Consider the following 17,192-nt stretch of genomic DNA (forward strand, 5'->3'; position numbering starts at 1 on the left):
GCTGGGGGGGGGGGGGGGGGCCAGCAGGGAGGGCAGAGTGTGTTTTCACTGGCTCTAGCAGCCCAGCCCCAGGGCGCTGGAGACATACCTCGGGGCTGATACGAACCGGCCCTATCTCTTTGTTTCTAAAGGGTCCCACTTGAAGCTGTGTCCTCGTTTGATGGATTGTATGTAGTCGTGTGATGCTGGTCATGGCTGGGTTTTATCTTCACGGTTGAATGCACCTCTTGTAAATCGCTTGCTTGGGATTAAAGTGTCAGATAAATGGACCAGGATGTGATATGGAACTCAAATTCTCTCCATTAAGATCAAGTCAACAATATTATATATGATATACTAACCCTAACCATAACATGTTAGTGATGGGTTGATGCTGTATGTATAGTGAGAATGCCAAGGTTGCTAAGGTTTGGTTTAGTGCTCTTAGGTTGGTGCTATCACTATTTCCTTTACGTATGAACAGCATTGGGAGTTGTAGGGTGTAGTTTAGCAGATGCCTCTATCCGAAACAACTTCAAGGTGACACAGAATAACCAAAGCATACGATCAATATTGGCACATGTAAGAAATGTAAGTGCTGCACGACCAAGTTTCCAAAAACAAACCGTGTACAGATACAATAGGAGTCTAGGTTTAGCCATTTAACATTTTTAAATAGTAGTGAATTGCTGAGGCAGTCTGTGCTAAAATGTGCTACAACAATAGAAAACACAGTTGATGATTATTATGGAGCCTTTATTATCGTAGTGTCAAGGAACCATAATAATACTTCATACTTAATAATACAAATATCAAGGTTCTATTTGCCAAAGAGTTCTAAATGTTGCAATTTTTTTGTTTGCTGTTGCAGACAACTTTATAAACACTCACTGTGGAACCTGTAAAAAAACAAACAGGAATGTTTACTATTCTGCTGTTTGATTATTGTAGATGTCAGAAAGGGCCTGGTGAAGTATTTCAGGGCGATGCGTCTGGGGTGTAAATCAATAAAACAGACGAGTATGTCTTTGTTTACTCTTCCCTGACTTCCAACCGTGGAATGTTAGTCAGCCATGACTTTGTTCTCAGACACCCACAAACAGTCAGGCACCACGATAAACACACTCGTCATCTGTAATAATACAGATACGCCTAAGGTATACTGTATATGCCACTGGTCGTAAAATAGGGACACACTGGATTGGTTGGAGCAGTTGCAAAGGAAAGGGCAGCATGTATGGTGTCATTGTGTCATAGAGAATGCGTAGAACATGATTCAACCAAACAACATTTCTAAGACGTTTGCAGAACACAGAATTGTTACGTTCATCGGGATCAGCACGCATGCCTCACTCCTTGCAGTTACATTTTTTGACAGCTTATGGTATTGTTCATCGTATAAGACTCAGATTAATTGCTCGGTGTCGATCAAGTGTGATGCAGCTGAGCAAACCCAGAATGCAACAGGACTCCATTAATGTGTCCAACAGACAGCCCAGGCAAGACATGCCTCATTAGCATAAAACAGTAAGTGAACCACAAGAGAGAGAGAACCATCTAAATACAGAAAAGGAGAAGCAATGGCTCTCATGGTATCTGAAATGAGAGAGCCAGTACCACTTTGTTAAGGGTTAGTAAATATTTCCATTAAACTAGAACATTCTCTTCTTCCTGGTCTAAATCATTATTGGAAATATGTATCGACATATTCAGTTTTTCCGTTCATGAGAACAGTTGCCAGGACTACACCAACCCGCAATCTTTGTGGTTTTTAGGAATAATGGGTATTTGGAGAGGAAATTTAATTACCCAGTCACTTTGAAAACTTTGCTAGACACAAAAAGAAAATGTTCGGTCCACTGACGGTCCATCTCTTAGCCTCCTTTAAGCACCACTTTCTTTCTTTTTAAGTTTAAACCTTGCATGCATGCATGCATTTTTTCTTAGAATCATTCAATTAGTGTCTCCTTATGTATGCCCTATATGACCTATGCCCCGATCCATCTGTCTTTCTGTCTTGTTTGACATATGTCCGTACCCCTGCTGCATGTCTGTTTGTATGCCTTTTGTATCCCTCAGTATTCCTTCATTAAGCGTAGTCTGGCCCCGATTCCTCCTGTCCCTTCATCTCTCTGTCCATCTCTTTGTCTGTATGTCTGTCCATCTGTAAGCCTGTCCATCTCTCTGTGTATCCGTCCACCCCTTTGCATGTCCTTCTGTTCACACACAGTCATCCAGTCTGTGCAACAGCAAAAAGATACTACGTGCACAAGCCCTTATCAGCCCAGGGGCCCGTCTATTCCAACAGCAACCTTTGTTACATAACACACATTGATGCTGCCGCCACTGCTGCTCCTGAAGCGGAGCAGAGGAGAGGAGGAGAGGAGGGCCAGCCCACAGACAGCAAGAGCTGGAGAAAGAGGTGGGAGAGATCCAGTGAAGGAAGGAAGGTAGAAAGATTGGAGGAAGAAAGAATGAAAGCAAGAGTGGGAGACAAAAAGGGATGAAAAGACAGACAGAAAGGAAAACCAGAAGAGGCAGACAGAAAGATAAACAAGTAGGAGAAGCAGACGGAAACATAAACAAGAAGGGGAGGCAGATGGAAAGATAAACAAGGAGAAGCAGACAGAAAGATAAACAAGAAGGAGAGGCCGAGAGGACGCTGGAGGTATGGAGGCCAGGCCGAGTGAGGAGTCACACGGCAGCAGTAGAGGTGATAAGGAGAGGGGGAAATAAAGAGGAGGAGCGGGTGATGGACTGTATGGCCCATCTGTCCTTGTGTCGGCTGGTCCCTGTCCTTAACGACCCCCTTCCCTCCCTCCTCCCTCCCTCTCTTCCTCCCTCCGCCTCTCTCATCCTTCCCCTCGTGACGGCTCCGATCAGGCTCATTAGCATACAACACCATGACCTCATCCGCAACAGCCCGGGATGAGACAGTGGACCAGTACATGAGATTGATTCCATGGGCGGTGGTGATGTCACGCAGTGTTTACTTCTTTTTTTACATTCTCTGACGTAACTCTGGCAGCGATCCCTGTTTCGTATTTCACTGGGATCGATGATCAGGATCGTATTTGTGAGCGGCCATAAGTCACGTTGTAGGAGCCGATGCAAACAAAAGAAGGCACTTACATCTCCCTCAGTTAGTCACCCCCCCCCCCCCCCCACACTTCTGCCTTCTTTGGGGTTGCTTGCCTTCTTCAGTGGAGGTCTCCACACAGTTACAGAAAATATGTGGATACAGAACATGATGAACCAAACAGTATGTCATCATGTTTGTGCATGATCTATGATGGATCTTTGATTAGCTCTTTTGGTACACCCAACTCTGACCCCAGAACAATCTATCAATATTAGTATACAAGAAGAACCTATTACTACTGCAAACTCCTAACCTCAACGACTGATTATATATTTCAAGAGCTATATTACACCATTATTAACTTAAAATAGTAAACTAGGCTAACAACTCAGTTATATTTGTTTCATACGAACTGCACGTGCACAGATTGCACGTGTCAAATTGGCATCAAGGAAAAGCCCATATCAAGGCCAGAGCTCTGCATCTTGCTTCATGTAGTATGGGCCATAATGTTAGCAGTAGTGTTGTGGTATTCATGTTAGCAGAAGTAGCAGAATCACTGTCCGTGCAATCATCTGCCACAGAAGAACCTAATGGACTGTTTGGTTAAATTTACTTGAATGTTATGATAGTCACCACCATTAGTACTTTGTAGTGCATCCACCATTACATGTTTCACAGTAGGGTCTATTCACAGTTGAGCTCTCAGACTGTACCCATTCTAGTTTACATGTTGGTTGGTCCATATACACCTATAGACACACACAAGTAACTACTGATACAAGTGTATCACTATATGGTTAGGTTGAGGACCTTGGCTGCTGTTCTGTCTTGTATAGACGATCGCTATCATGATATGTAGTCTGCTCTTGCCTGCCTGGTCTTGCTTTGGCTGTTTGGAACTGACTTGGTTTGTCCCGGTATAGCAGTCTGTATAGTCCAAGTGCTCTTTGAGAGGTTTGACTCAAAAGAGAGAGGACCATATTTGTGCAAAGAAGTCTTTCAAACTTAATATCTATGCAAACAGCAAACAGAAATAATAAAGCAAACAATAAAACTAAAAATAACAATATATTATCAACAGAGCGAGCTGCATCAGGTTGAGGTGATGTGAGATGATTGACAACATGAATAAAAACGGTTACTTTCACAACTTCAGCCACCACAGACAGCAGGCTGAGCACGCTGATGCCCGCTTTGCCATGTTGACCGTGACCTAAACAAACGTGCAGGCTCACAAGTCTGACTTCAAAAACAGGACTACATCCACAATTAGGCCTACTACATTCAAAACTAATGTTCAGGTCGATCACCTGTGAGCTATGAGTCATCTGCCAGTCTGCATCGATGATTCTATTTTTTATTTTTGCTGACGTGCGAGTACCGCGCCAGTCACTGCGCCCACGGAGAGCTGATGGCGCATACAGGGCAGCCCGCCATGCATCATTGTGGCAGAAAGTCTACCGATGTATACAATTGCATTTCACAGAGGTAAGAAGTTGTATCGCAACGAACTGTTCACCCACCATGTGTATTATTTAAAAACAAAGGATGACAACAATCGCATCACTAGCAATGCATGTCAAAACGTACAAAGGTTTGTTTTTTACCTTTGAAATGAAGAAAAAAATGTTCACCACTAAAAAAAGTAGCACCTTCTCGTTTTCCTCGTTGAACTGCCAATTCTAAGCGCCCATTCGCATTCCTTTCGGCAAATGTCTTCTCCAGCTCTGGCAAGTCGTGCAGACGCAATGTTTTGACGCGCCAGTACGCAGCTGTACCCAAAAGAGTTTTTAAGAAGGTAGTTGCTTGATCCAAGGGTCCGAACGTATGGTTGGCGATACGTCTCTGCGTTACCAACCAATCACTGTTCCTACCGTACAGTTGGGCGTACCTCTCTCCGTTACTAGCCATTGACACCCATAGACACCAACCATGGAACGGAGTAAGGGACCCGCCTACTGTACGTTCGGACCCTTGGATCTAGCAACTACCTCTAAGAACGAGCGCAGGAATCAAACAGTATCATGGCTTGATAAATTATTGACTGGCGTTACAGCCAACCAACAAAGCGAGCGGGCATAGCAACACAGAGCTTATTGGTCGTGAGTTAACATGGGTATCCAATAAACCCACTGCTGCCTCAGAATAAACAAAAGTACGTGTTTTTGATTTATAAAAACAGGAAATTAACTTAAAGCGAACCACGTTATGCATTTGGTGATTATATTTTTCCATTGATTTACGATTTAAATGTTTTTTTTTAAATAAAAAAATGTTGTGCAAGAACGATGTAAGTCCCCATGTCCATGCTTTTTACAAACACAATTCTACATTTACATCAGTAATTATATTTAAAAAAAGTTATTGTAGTTCAATATATTTTGGTGCAAAACAAGTACATTTTTCTGTTCGAATCTTTTCAGAGATCCTTGTTCGTTTTCTTAACAGCTAATCAACCATAATTCCAAACTTTCTGGGAAAAAAAGCAGGGACAAATGCAAGCCCATATGCACAATAATCCTAGTACTCCAATGAAAGGTGTTCAATTGATTACAGTTCTAAAAAAAAATTGCGAAAAGATTATTACATTTTCATCTCGAATTTACATCCAGTTGGCAAACATTTTGAATTCAGCAAAACAGTTCTGGTGAAACATCTGGGAAAAAAACAACATAATGTCCCACATGTAGAGAAAGAAGGAGGTTCTGATGTTGGGTGCTGCATGAAAACAGTGTCCCCATCTTCGCTCAAAACATGTTTGTAGCGCCATCTGCTGTCCAATATATGACTGAATTGAATATTATACTGCAATAATAATATAGCTCATGCTCACACAACTCAAATCAATGTTTTTATTATCCCAATTACAGTGGAAACAAATATAATTTGACCACCACCACTTTTTGACAAACATAATCCCTCAATTCATCCTTAATGTAATGAAATTAAATACTTATGATCTGCGAATTAAAGCATACATATAGCCAATACAAGGACATTTAAGGAATCTTAATCTGAACTTTTAACAAGGTTAAACAGATTTTGATAAAAAATAAAATAAACAAATACACAGTGACATAAATTGTACTTCTAAATAATCCAAAATTCAAAGATTTACGCTAAATTCTGTCCACACGTTATACAATTTCCAAAAGAAAACAGAATTTCACACAATAATTTAAAAATCCTTGAAAACATTACATTAACCAATAAAATGCCATTTCCATTATTACAAGTCACAAATTCAGTGAAGTACCACTAAATGTCATACACTACACAAACATCAGTTCAATTCATTAGACATCACCATTGCACAGCCAAAACTATTCACGTCACACCTCGAAAATGCATTAACGACAACTTTTGGGCGTCGTAATCTCAGTGGCCTTTGCACAGTAACTCAAGTAATATCCAGAGTCATTGGTAGCTTATTGTCGATTATTGTCAGTGATCTTATTGTGTGTCATGAAACATGGTATCAATTTTCTTGGCTTATATAGCTCAAAATAATTCTTGAAACAAGTCCCATATAAGTTCACATATTGTTTTGTACCTTGCATATCAACTGTATGGATGTGAACCTCATAATAACAGTACCTGTCAGTATCTAAAGTGTTTTTAAAACCAAAAGCATGCCAGTGTAACACCAGAAGAAAGGAGAATAATGCCTATGTGCTTATATATCCATTTCAAACAACCCTGCAATGAAAAAAACAACCTAAATATTGCTGTTTTTCAGCATGTAGATATAGATATGGTGTGTGTGTGTGTGTGTGTGTGTTTGCTAGTGCGTGTGTTCTCTGTAAGGCCCACATTGTAAACACACCATTGACCCCCTTCTAAGCACGCATTCATCTCTTTCACCCAATCATGGAGGAGGAGGCGGAGACAGTCCCACTTTTCCCGTGCTGTTGAGTTCAATGTTTTTCCCAGTGCAAAAATATATATATTTCTTTTTTTGTTTGGTTTTTCACACTGCAAGGGTATTAAGAGAATGGGTGGCGAGGCCCCTGTTGCAGGTTGTTTGTAACTGTGACTGACAGCCTGGCAGGAACTGCCTCAGTCCACTGGCCCCGTGCTGTGGTCCCGGCAGGTCAGGCCGATTGTAGGCTAAGCCGGAGGGAGGGGGTGGGGGGGCAGAGTGTCGATAAGCTAGCAGGTCACTAGGGCTTAGTGATGCCATTCCTCTCGATGAAGTCTTTAAGCTTGGTGGGAAAATCTGTCATAACGCCCGTGGCTCCCAAATCAAACGCCCTCTGGAAGTCCTCGTCGTCGTTCAGCACCCAGATGTACACCTGCGAGCAGATCGGACAAAATAACTCACACTGAGCCATTAGAAACAGCAGGGAACATGATGCCCCGTAATGCAGCCTGTTAGCCATTTATAGTGGGGCTGTCTTCGCTCATTGCTGGAGCAAAGGACACTTGAGGGATGTGCTGAAGTGCAAAGACTCTTGTAGATTTAACCTCCAAACTTCAGATTAAGTAAGAAAGCCAATGCTTTGACTACTTGAATGCCAACGATTCCATCTTATTAATCTTACACAATATATAACATATGGCCAAAGGGGCTGAACTTCAAACTAGGGGATGGGGAATACTGATGGGGAACACACTATTGGGTCTTAAAACTGTTGTTTCATCAGAGCTTTGCTGAAACCACCCAATATTGCGTTGGGTGTGGAATGGTCCTGTTCAGAATGGAAGGCTACCTCCAGCCCCCAGGATTAACCGGATAAAGGCGTAATGAAACATGACTGTTTGCAATGCCGTCGATTTCTTGCTTTTCCCGTTTTTCTTTTTGTTCATCTTATGAGAGCGCCACCAACAACACGTCCTGACAGAGACTCGACACAATGAGGTACAGGTGCAGGGCCATGTGTCTGGTCCTGTCTTTGGTCGTACATTTGCACATAAGCTCCAACTTTGAATCACCAGTAGATCCTTCTCTATAGCTCTACATGTACACGCATACAGTAAACGTGATAATTACAGAGGTAACCGATCATAAGAAGATTCAATATTGGCATTTTATTGTTAATCTTGCCTGTATTCCTCTGGCAGTTAGATGGTCAAACAGAGCTTTCCTCATCAGAAGGCTGCAAGACAAGCAAAGAGACATCCACAGTTGCAGGTCAAGTCGCAAGAAGAGGGGTGAGATGGTAGAGGGAAGGAACAAGGCAGAGGCTTAGTCTGAGCAATGAAACATTCCAAAAGTCCATATGAGTAGTATGTGTGTGACTTGTGTGTGTGTGTAATATGTGACGTGTGTAATATGTGACGTGTAATATGTAACATGTGACGTGTGACGTGTGACGGGTGTGACGTGTGACGTGTGTGTGTGTGTGTGTGTGTGTGTGTGTCGAACACTTACGTATCTGCGAGCCATGTGAAGAATCGCTGGGTCCTGGTTATTTTGCTAGGATCCTTTATTCTGTTAGACAGGGATGTAAAGTGTCATGGAAAGATGACAGCGTACAAGATAGACACGATTTGAAATTCCAAATGCTTAATTTTATGCAAGAGCGTAGACTGTTGCAAACAATGACTGCTGACTAGCTAACCTTTCCTAAGTGACTAACTGTGGGCAACAGTTATGATATGTATCTTTTTTTAATCTGGCCCAGTATAGATTAAAGCTAAATTCCTAATGTATTCTGGTGTAGATATTATTTTTACGACATATGTCAACCGACATGTATGGATATCATTGTTGGGGCCCCCAAAATACACTCCATCAGAGTCTTATTCCAGCTAATCCTGTCATCCCGTTCAGGGGCCAAAGATGTGTGTTTAAGGGCTGCTATGGAGTGGGGCCCTTACACAGTCCCTGATCCTTAACCCACTGCAGTCAAATGGCAGCACTTGGAGACTAATGCCCTACTCGTCCATCGGCGATACAATGGAAACCCAAATCGCAGTGGAAAGAGCCAGGAGATTAACTGGCCACACAGCATATTTTTTATATTTTGTTTTAAATGTCCTAACAAGCAAGGTCACAAAATAATATATAAATATGGACTTCAAAAAGACACTTTAGCATTATTAAGTCCTACTTTTACAGTCTCAAAATAAGTAAAAGGTTATCTTTCTATAGTGTGTGTGTGCGTGCGTGTGCGTGCGCCCTTACTTTGTGATAATTGAGGGCATGGGGATCTCCAGGAACTGCTCCTTGAGGGGGACGAAGGGCAGGAGTCCGGTGTAGAAGAGCCCCAGCAGCTGCAGAACACGGGCCAGGCTGAACAACACTGGGATGCGAGGGTTCTGATACACACACACACACACACACACACACACACACACACACACACACACACACACACACACACACACACACACACACACACACACACACACACACACACACACACACACACACACACACACACACACACACACACACACACAAAATATAGAAATATATAGAACATCATTTCAAAAAACAATGTACCAAAACACCATTTTATTTATACATTAAAATCATTCACTCTACATTATTATTATGATCAAAGGTAGTATATATCGCCGTTTGTGCTGACTCGCCTCCTTGTAGCACTTCTTGGCAATTTTGTTACTGGAGTTTCCCCACACGGTGAGATGCTCTCTGTCGTACTGCATGACCATCTCGGAGACCTGGGGCGATAATGACACTTACTTCACACACTTTGCCCCCTCAATCTCTTCAAACATACCGTTTGTCATCGTGATTCGGACAAATGGATAAGCCATTAAAAACCACTATGTTATTTTATGACAAAACCATAAACAAAAATAAATCAATAAAGTGTGTCATTAGCAAGAAAGACAGACAGCTACCTTCTTGATGAGCATGTCGTTGTTGACCTTGATGTCCACGTTGACCGGGGTGTTGGGGAAGGCCTCGAACACGTCCCTGAGCAGAGGCATGCACTTGTCCTCCCCTGCCTCACAGTAACACTCTGCAAGCAGCCAAACAACACACACCAGAGCTGCAATCAGATCCACTGCAGCGACCACTTGCTAACCATGTGACAGTCTAGCCTTGTCAACAGCGCCTCAGCGTCTGAGTCAAGTAAATCCTATGTGCTTTGGCAAGCAGTGTCGAGATATAGATAGATAGATAGATAGATAGATAGATAGATAGATAGATAGATAGATAGATAGATAGATAGATAGATAGATAGATAGATAGATAGATAGATAGATAGATAGATAGATAGATAGATAGATAGATATAGTGTATACATTCAGATTTGGAGGAAAATCTTTTTCCATTGTTTTGTTTAGATTACGTTTCTATTGATATAAACCAGCTTTGTTATAGGAAATGCTTACCTCTCTCGAAAGTGACTTCAAGTTTGCGAAGGTAACTGGGGAGATCCTGCCAATAGAACACATACCACAGGCGGAAACATCAACACAGAGCTTTCTTCAAAACAAATGTACAATGTTGGCAAAAACTAACGTACTGACCTTTCATTATATAGCTTATAGAGGTTTAAGGAACTTAGATCATTTCGAAACTGGTGACATGAGGCTTGTGATACTTTGCAACTTGTGATAAGAATCTTGTGATATTTGAACCTAGTGATATGAAGCTTCTGTTATTAAGTTTAATGTTTCCCCTTTTTAAAACATTGAGGCTACTCGATGTGGGTTTGATCTGGTGACAAAGTGCTGGGGATGATAACTTCTTGTTCCACCTTGAACTTTAAAATGAGCTTCCACAGCTTCTATGCCTGTTTTGACACTGTTCCAGTTCAACTTGCATGACTTTGCAGAATAAATTGATGTTTTCCCCCCACAAAAAACAATTTACATCCTGGCGTAAACGTTTTAATTTTGCAAACAAATATATCTACAAAACAAAACCCCATTTCAAATAATGACTTGTTGAGAAAGAACAAAGAGGAATGTTTGAAACTAGAATTTGTATCTTTTGGAATGTCTCCTGCCAACTAGGATGATAAAAGGGGCGTGGCCACTCACAGCGTACGCAACTTCTGAGATGTAGGCTTCCATGCCCGTGGACCTGATCAGGTTACCATCGTGCGACACCACCACCTCTTCATCTTTGGTCAGGTGACAGTCCAACTCCAGCATGTCTGTACCTACATCCACAGCACTACACACACACACACACACACACACACACACACACACACACACACACACACACACACACACACACACACACACACACACACACACACACACACACACACACACACACACACACACACACACACACACACACACGAGATCTGGGAAACTGTCAGCACAAATGGCAGTTGGACATCGAAGATCATTGAAACACACTGTATATATAACTCCAGAAGCTGAGGAGAACAATTTCAGTAAGAATAAAAAAAATACATCCCCATTCTCATGGGAAATATGTTGTTGACTTTGCTTTTCAGGTTGTGTTAACTAGCCACCCTATCTTGTAACTGAAGTAGTCTAGCTCCACTTTTGTTCACCTTTGACCTGGAGTGAACCGGTCACAACCGCCACCTTTGATGTAAGACAATTGCATCACTCATTTCCCTAAGGACAACAGCCTTCTGGGGAGGGGGTGAAACTATGTTAAAAAGCGTGAATATGTCCTAGACACAATATCTCTTTGAGAAATGACCACAACACCATTAACAACCACTTGCAAAGAAAGATGCACATTCACTGGTTTACTTGATGCATGACAAGCTTATCCTGGTTTTGGCTGGCATTGCTACAACATTAGAACACAAACGACTCACTGCTTAAAAGCTGCCATAGTGTTTTCCAGATTTTCAGCTGCCCCTGTAACAAAATGGGGTTATTCAATGATAAATTCCTCTGATTGATACACGGTTACAAAACTGATAATTGAAAGAAAATATATATGGATTTGCAACCCAAAATAGGAAAATTGTCTGTAATAAAATGACAAATGCATAAACAACATAGAATCACCTCCACGATGCGAGATGTGTCTGCTGACGAAAGTCTCCCTCTTCCTCCGATGTAGAAGTGTGGGACACTTCATCAATAGAGCAGACGTGAGGACGTAGCCCGTTACCGTAGACCAAACATATACCGCAGCACACATCTTTAGACCATGAACTGAAACCAGAATAGATCACACACCCATTTAAATAGAATAGCATAACGTTTTGTTAATAAAGAAAATCCCCGATATTATCCTGATCTGACATACAAACAAACATTACAGCTGGAAATGATGAATACACGACACATACGACCTAAGTAGTTCAACCATGTAATATGTATCAATAAAACAAACAAGTAATAATTCAAGAAATAGTCTAAATACTTGTGTAATAAGTGAGCCGATGAGAAGCAGGTTTTTACTTTTACTACGTCTCTGGCAGTAGCTAAAGGTAGCTTCTACTAAATACTGTGCTGTAATGTTGCTAATTTAGAAAGACTTCAAACTATTGATGGATCATCATATTGTAAAAAATAAAGCTGCGTATTTACCTAATCTAGTTCCAATGAGATTGTACAGCTGTTTCGTGAAACAATCCGCTGGGCTGACACGATATACACAGCCGAAGGTTGCTGCTGTCACAAAACAAATAGTGTTTACAGCGCATGCGTAACACGCCCGGCGCAATCCAAAAGGTTGTATTTGTGGGTTTCAGGGAGTAAAACTTTGTCGTGTTTCTAATCAATTTACACGGTTTATATGTAGGCTCTCTTATACTTCCCGTGTTTGAACCACAAACTGGATAACTGGATTCTTCGGAACTATCTAACGATCATTCTTCTTATTAGTTATATGCCTCTTTCCTTTACAGCATTGTTAATAGACCCTTAAATCCACTAGATGTAGCTGTAGTCGTGCATGATGTTACTGACAGTGACCAATAGATCCAAAACCGCAAAGCACGAACAGGTAAACCTGAGGGGTATATATGGAATATAAGTCCTCCTCAAAACAGGCACCACAGCAACATCTATCCCACCTAACGTCATTGGATTGATCTTGAGAGGGTGCTGATTGAATCTTATAACAAAACCTACCTTAGAGTATTGCTTTCAATGTAGCAGTAGACTCACCTACTCCTGATCCTGATTGTGAGGGACAAAGTGAAAAGGGCGTATTCCAGCTGAACAACGTCCACGTCAACATCAATCAGAAGTCAAAGTCCATTACAACAGCAATAAACCTAAACATTAAGTTGGATTTAACACCCTGAAAGATGTATTCCATTTAACTTTTAACTGTATGTTTATCAGAATGCATACGATTAGGTCTTGAGGTATAGTCTTTCTCTCTAGGTGGTTACAAGCCTTACAGGTTCAGGTAAACAAACAAAATGTCTCAGAGCTTACCAGCGATCCTTGAGGAGTGGAAATGTATGGACGAGCAGTATCAGAACATTCAGGTAGGAATGGATTAACGGCTTTCTTGATATATTAAATGTTATGATATTATATATACTCACTGTTATATATGCTATAATAACAGTATCACTGTTTCATATCTGTAATGATATATAATATATATAATTATTATTACGTTATATTACAGTGTGTAAATCTCAATGTAATGTGTTTTATTTAATTTTATTACAGTATTTTATGTTGTGTCAACATAAATGCGATGAATATACACCCATACAATACTATTTGAGGTCTGTATTTTGCTGAGAAATGCAATGTCCTTCAACTTGTTATCCAGGATACATACAAGATCTACGTGCAGAAACTAGATGAGATCTCCAAGCTGCAGAGTAGCTGCTCTGCCTCCATCTCCAATCAGCGGCGACGATTAAAGGAGATAACCCAGTCAATCAAGAGGTGGATGTTGTACACACAAACACACACACACACACACACACACACACACACACACACACACACACACACACACACACACACACACACACACACACACACACACACACACACACACACACACACACACCACATCATTTTTCTCATGCAACAAATACTACAACAAGAAGATGTTGAAGAACGAATGCAATTACATTCCATTACAATATCAATAATCCTATTTATAATAATATCATGTTTCAGCATCTTTTCAATTTGTGTTCCTTTCTACCAGATGCAGCAATGACCTTACAGCGGAAGAAGCCAAATCCATTGAGGAAATGAATGGAAAAATCAAGACAAGACCAAATCTTTTCTTGGAAATGGAATCATTTCTTCCCAAGAAAAATGGGTAAAGATTGTATTTGTTTAAATGCTGGACAATAAGAGACTCTGACCTTAAGCAAATATCAGAAATGCCTGTTCAATTTGCCATTTTATATTATAGGATTTATCTAAATTTGGTCCTCGGAAGTGTAAACGTGACTCTTCTCAGCAAGCAGGCAAAGTAAGTCAAAATTATTGCTCCCTATAATAAAAGATTTGAGTATGCCTATAATATATATATTTTATCATTAATAGCTATTCTCTGTTCTAGAAACAAACTTGCCCTCATCTTGTGTTACCATTTACCAGGACAGAATATTCCAGCAAGATGTCCTACATATCAGCCCTTAACAATAGATTACTTTGTCCTTTTGATTTTCTTCAGTAAAATTTACTTTGCTTTGGATAAAAGTCTCTGCTAAATGCCTTAAATGTAAATGTAATTGATTAATTCTCTTTTTTTTTTTTTTATTCTTGCTTTTCCTTTCAGATTTGCCTACAAGGACGAGTATGAAAAGTTCAAGCTGTGCCTCACGGTGATACTGCTTGTATTTTCCTTCATTTGCTACTTCTTCATCAACTTCCGGTAAGCTATAGCCTTGATGCCTTTAGTTTCTGCCTAGCCACGTCTTTCAGGGCGAGTCGGTTCACACGCAAGCACTCTGAGTTGAATGTGTGTGTGTGTGTGTGTATGATTTATAGTTGCTTCTGTCCACAAAACTAGATTTGTTGATGCAATCCTCAACTTTCTCTTGGTGTGGTACTACTGTACGCTAACAATCCGAGAGAGCGTTCTCATTACCAATGGATCCAGGTCAGTAGGATTCCAAATGAAAGCAGGAGGAAAAACAATGTTAATGGGAAACCTTTGAACTGCATCACATGCCTGCATTCCACACAGACCACACCACTGATTTACTTCTTGTATGTATAATTCATAATAGAATCAAAGGCTGGTGGGTGTTCCATCACTACATCTCTACCTTCCTGTCAGGAGTAATGCTGACTTGGTAAGGCGTTAATCTCAAAAGATCTGGTGTAAAGTGACACTGACTCTAGCCGAAACAGTTTGTCCCTCAATAATAGTACTTCATCAATGGCATTACAATCGCATGACTGCATTTATTCATTGTCTTCTTCTTTTTAAGGCCGGATGGACATCTGTACAAAGTTTTCAGGAACCAATTTATTGCCTACAGTCTGTATCAGAGTAATGGCCCTATTCACCATGTCATACACTCACAATCAAAAAGAACACCACAACATGGTTTCATGCTAAATTAAAATCCCAAAAGCTCCCCAAAAAAAAATCACCTTTCTTTTTCATGGTCTCCACAGGTTTTGTCCAGTGTCTCCAATGCTACTATCAGAGTGGCTGTCTGTATAGACTACGAGCGCTGGGAGAAAGACACAACATGGACCTCACTATGGGTGAGACCCCCAATAGAAACCACAAAAAATTTTCATGCCAGGAAGAATAACCGAACATTCCCCTGAACTCTGCGTGAAACAAGTTTGTGTAAATGCTATTTCAGAGGGATTTCAGTCATGGATGTGGCGAGGACTGACGTTCCTCTTGCCCTTCCTGTTTTTCGGGCATGTGAGTATGTGATGATGAGAGCCAACAATAGTTCACAGCTCTGACAAATGTTGCTGAATCATTCCCAGTCAGAACAAAATGCTTAGCTCACGAAATAGGATTCCTTGTCATGTTTTAGACCACAGGACACAGGATACCTGATGTGGTCTCGCTACTAACTCTGTGTGTGTGTGTGTGTGTGTGTGTGTGTGTGTGTGTGTGTGTGTGTGTGTGTGTGTGTGTGTGTGTGTGTGTGTGTGTGTGTGTGTGTGTGTGTGTGTGTGTGTGTGTGTGTGTGTGTGTGTGTGTGTCACAGTTCTGGCAGCTCTTCAATAGCCTCTCACTCTTCGGGATGGCTAAGCTCCCAGACTGTAAGGAATGGCAGGTCAGTGTACCATGTCTTGCATAACCAAGCTGTACAACCAGAAGAACCAATCATAATATGAATAATTATATTCAATACATTTGATGGTTACTTTTGGTCTGCTTTGTCCTTTAAAACATAAACAAAGTTCACTTATTATTTAACGATGCAATCTTCATCTCTTGCTTTTGTCATATTAAGGTCTTGGCTTGTGGTCTCTGCTTCCTTATTCTCTTTACGGGCAATTTCTTCACAACTGTCGCCGTAGTACGCCACAAAATCAAGAGCAAGAACGAGACAAAGGCCAAGAATCAATGATGCAACAATGAAACAATGCAAATAATCCCACAGATATTGTGATTACTCTGATGGTCTGCTGTCCTTTAATCAGTTGTATTGAATCAAAATGTTCATATATTAATACATGAGAGTCAAGATTTATGTGAGGGTATATTTATATTAGCCTAATGTTTAACTAAACAAATTGTTTTATATATGAATTCCAATTATTCTTCACTAAAATAACATAATCTCTCTCTCTCTCTCTCTCTCTCTCTCTCTCTCTCTCTCTCTCTCTCTCTCTCTCTCTCTCTCTCTCTCTCTCTCTCTCTCTCTCTCTCTCTCTCTCTCTCTATAATATATATATATATATGTACATTTTACTTTCTTACATTTTACCATTTTGAATACTTTTACAATTGTATTAGAATTACTTCTTTTTTATTCTATTTTTTAATCAACGTCATTGAGGGGCAGCCTTCGATCCTTCAACACCAAAACGACAAGACTACCCCTACCGATATTTTATTTCGTTGTATTAGTTTGTTTGATAACTTAAGTATAATGCTCAGTTCACTGTATTCCCCTCAGCTGTAGGCCTATCTCCTTAGTCCCTGTATACAAATTATTCCGAATAATAAAGTTGCGGTTTTCCTTGTGAGTTAAATCGTTCATTTATTCATATTATTTTGTCTGTATTATGCATGCGTACCTGACATCACGTAACCTTGATATTACGTGCTTCTCTAGAGTCAGGA

At 40.7% G+C, this 17,192-nt stretch overlaps 3 protein-coding genes across 7 annotated transcripts in view; 1 reads left to right on the forward strand and 2 right to left on the reverse strand.

The window, feature by feature from the left end:
• The window catches only part of LOC132474099 (uncharacterized), a 10,581-nt gene extending 5,467 nt beyond the window's left edge, over positions 1 to 5,114 (reverse strand). The window contains exon 1 of one of the 2 annotated variants that reach the window (XM_060074532.1): positions 4,672 to 5,103. In XM_060074532.1, the coding sequence (XP_059930515.1) occupies positions 4,672 to 4,975 (304 nt within the window). In that variant the 5' untranslated portion in view covers positions 4,976 to 5,103. Of the gene's footprint in view, positions 1 to 4,671 lie in introns of both variants that reach the window. The other variant, XM_060074533.1, reaches the window with a different exon arrangement.
• A 788-nt stretch (positions 5,115 to 5,902) lies between these two features.
• Positions 5,903 to 13,230, reverse strand: gdpd1 (glycerophosphodiester phosphodiesterase domain containing 1). Of its 4 annotated transcripts, none has more exons than XM_060074527.1 (12): positions 13,106 to 13,216; positions 12,524 to 12,604; positions 11,996 to 12,145; positions 11,800 to 11,842; positions 11,033 to 11,168; positions 10,379 to 10,424; positions 9,881 to 10,002; positions 9,608 to 9,697; positions 9,195 to 9,328; positions 8,439 to 8,498; positions 8,112 to 8,163; positions 5,903 to 7,359 (listed from the first exon to the last, which is right to left on the reverse strand). In XM_060074527.1, the coding sequence occupies exons 1-12, from the start codon at positions 13,176 to 13,178 to the stop codon at positions 7,228 to 7,230; spliced, it is 1,119 nt and encodes a 372-aa protein (XP_059930510.1). In that variant the 5' UTR covers positions 13,179 to 13,216; the 3' UTR covers positions 5,903 to 7,227. The 4 variants fall into 4 exon arrangements, with proteins under 4 accessions (XP_059930510.1, XP_059930512.1, XP_059930511.1 ...); XM_060074529.1 differs by having other exon boundaries at positions 13,070 to 13,116; XM_060074528.1 differs by lacking the exon at positions 12,524 to 12,604 and having other exon boundaries at positions 13,106 to 13,230.
• A 67-nt stretch (positions 13,231 to 13,297) lies between these two features.
• LOC132474098 (ion channel TACAN-like) lies at positions 13,298 to 16,626 on the forward strand. The gene is made up of 12 exons (XM_060074531.1): positions 13,298 to 13,434; positions 13,731 to 13,849; positions 14,121 to 14,237; positions 14,334 to 14,393; positions 14,703 to 14,798; positions 14,937 to 15,026; positions 15,157 to 15,222; positions 15,361 to 15,422; positions 15,551 to 15,643; positions 15,748 to 15,812; positions 16,108 to 16,176; positions 16,357 to 16,626. Exons 1-12 carry the CDS (start codon positions 13,366 to 13,368, stop codon positions 16,471 to 16,473), a joined length of 1,023 nt encoding a protein of 340 aa, XP_059930514.1. The 5' UTR covers positions 13,298 to 13,365; the 3' UTR covers positions 16,474 to 16,626.
• The last annotated feature ends 566 nt before the right edge of the window (positions 16,627 to 17,192 follow it).

The sequence above is a fragment of the Gadus macrocephalus genome, chromosome 16 (genome assembly GCF_031168955.1).
Source record: "Gadus macrocephalus chromosome 16, ASM3116895v1".
Taxonomy (NCBI): Eukaryota; Metazoa; Chordata; class Actinopteri; order Gadiformes; family Gadidae; genus Gadus; species Gadus macrocephalus.

Coding starts and splice junctions, on each gene's coding strand:
- LOC132474098 (XM_060074531.1), top strand. CDS start 13,366: ATGTCTCAGAGCTTACCAGCGATCCTTGAGGAGTGGAAATGTATGGAC. Junction 14,238..14,333: donor TTTCTTCCCAAGAAAAATGG/GTAAAGATTGTA, acceptor TTTATATTATAG/GATTTATCTAAATTTGGTCC. Junction 15,027..15,156: donor CTCATTACCAATGGATCCAG/GTCAGTAGGATT, acceptor AATTCATAATAG/AATCAAAGGCTGGTGGGTGT.
- gdpd1 (XM_060074527.1), bottom strand. CDS start 13,178: ATGTTGACGTGGACGTTGTTCAGCTGGAATACGCCCTTTTCACTTTGT. Junction 11,843..11,995: donor ACACATCTCGCATCGTGGAG/GTGATTCTATGT, acceptor ATTTTGTTACAG/GGGCAGCTGAAAATCTGGAA. Junction 10,425..11,032: donor TCTCAGAAGTTGCGTACGCT/GTGAGTGGCCAC, acceptor TTCTATTGGCAG/GATCTCCCCAGTTACCTTCG.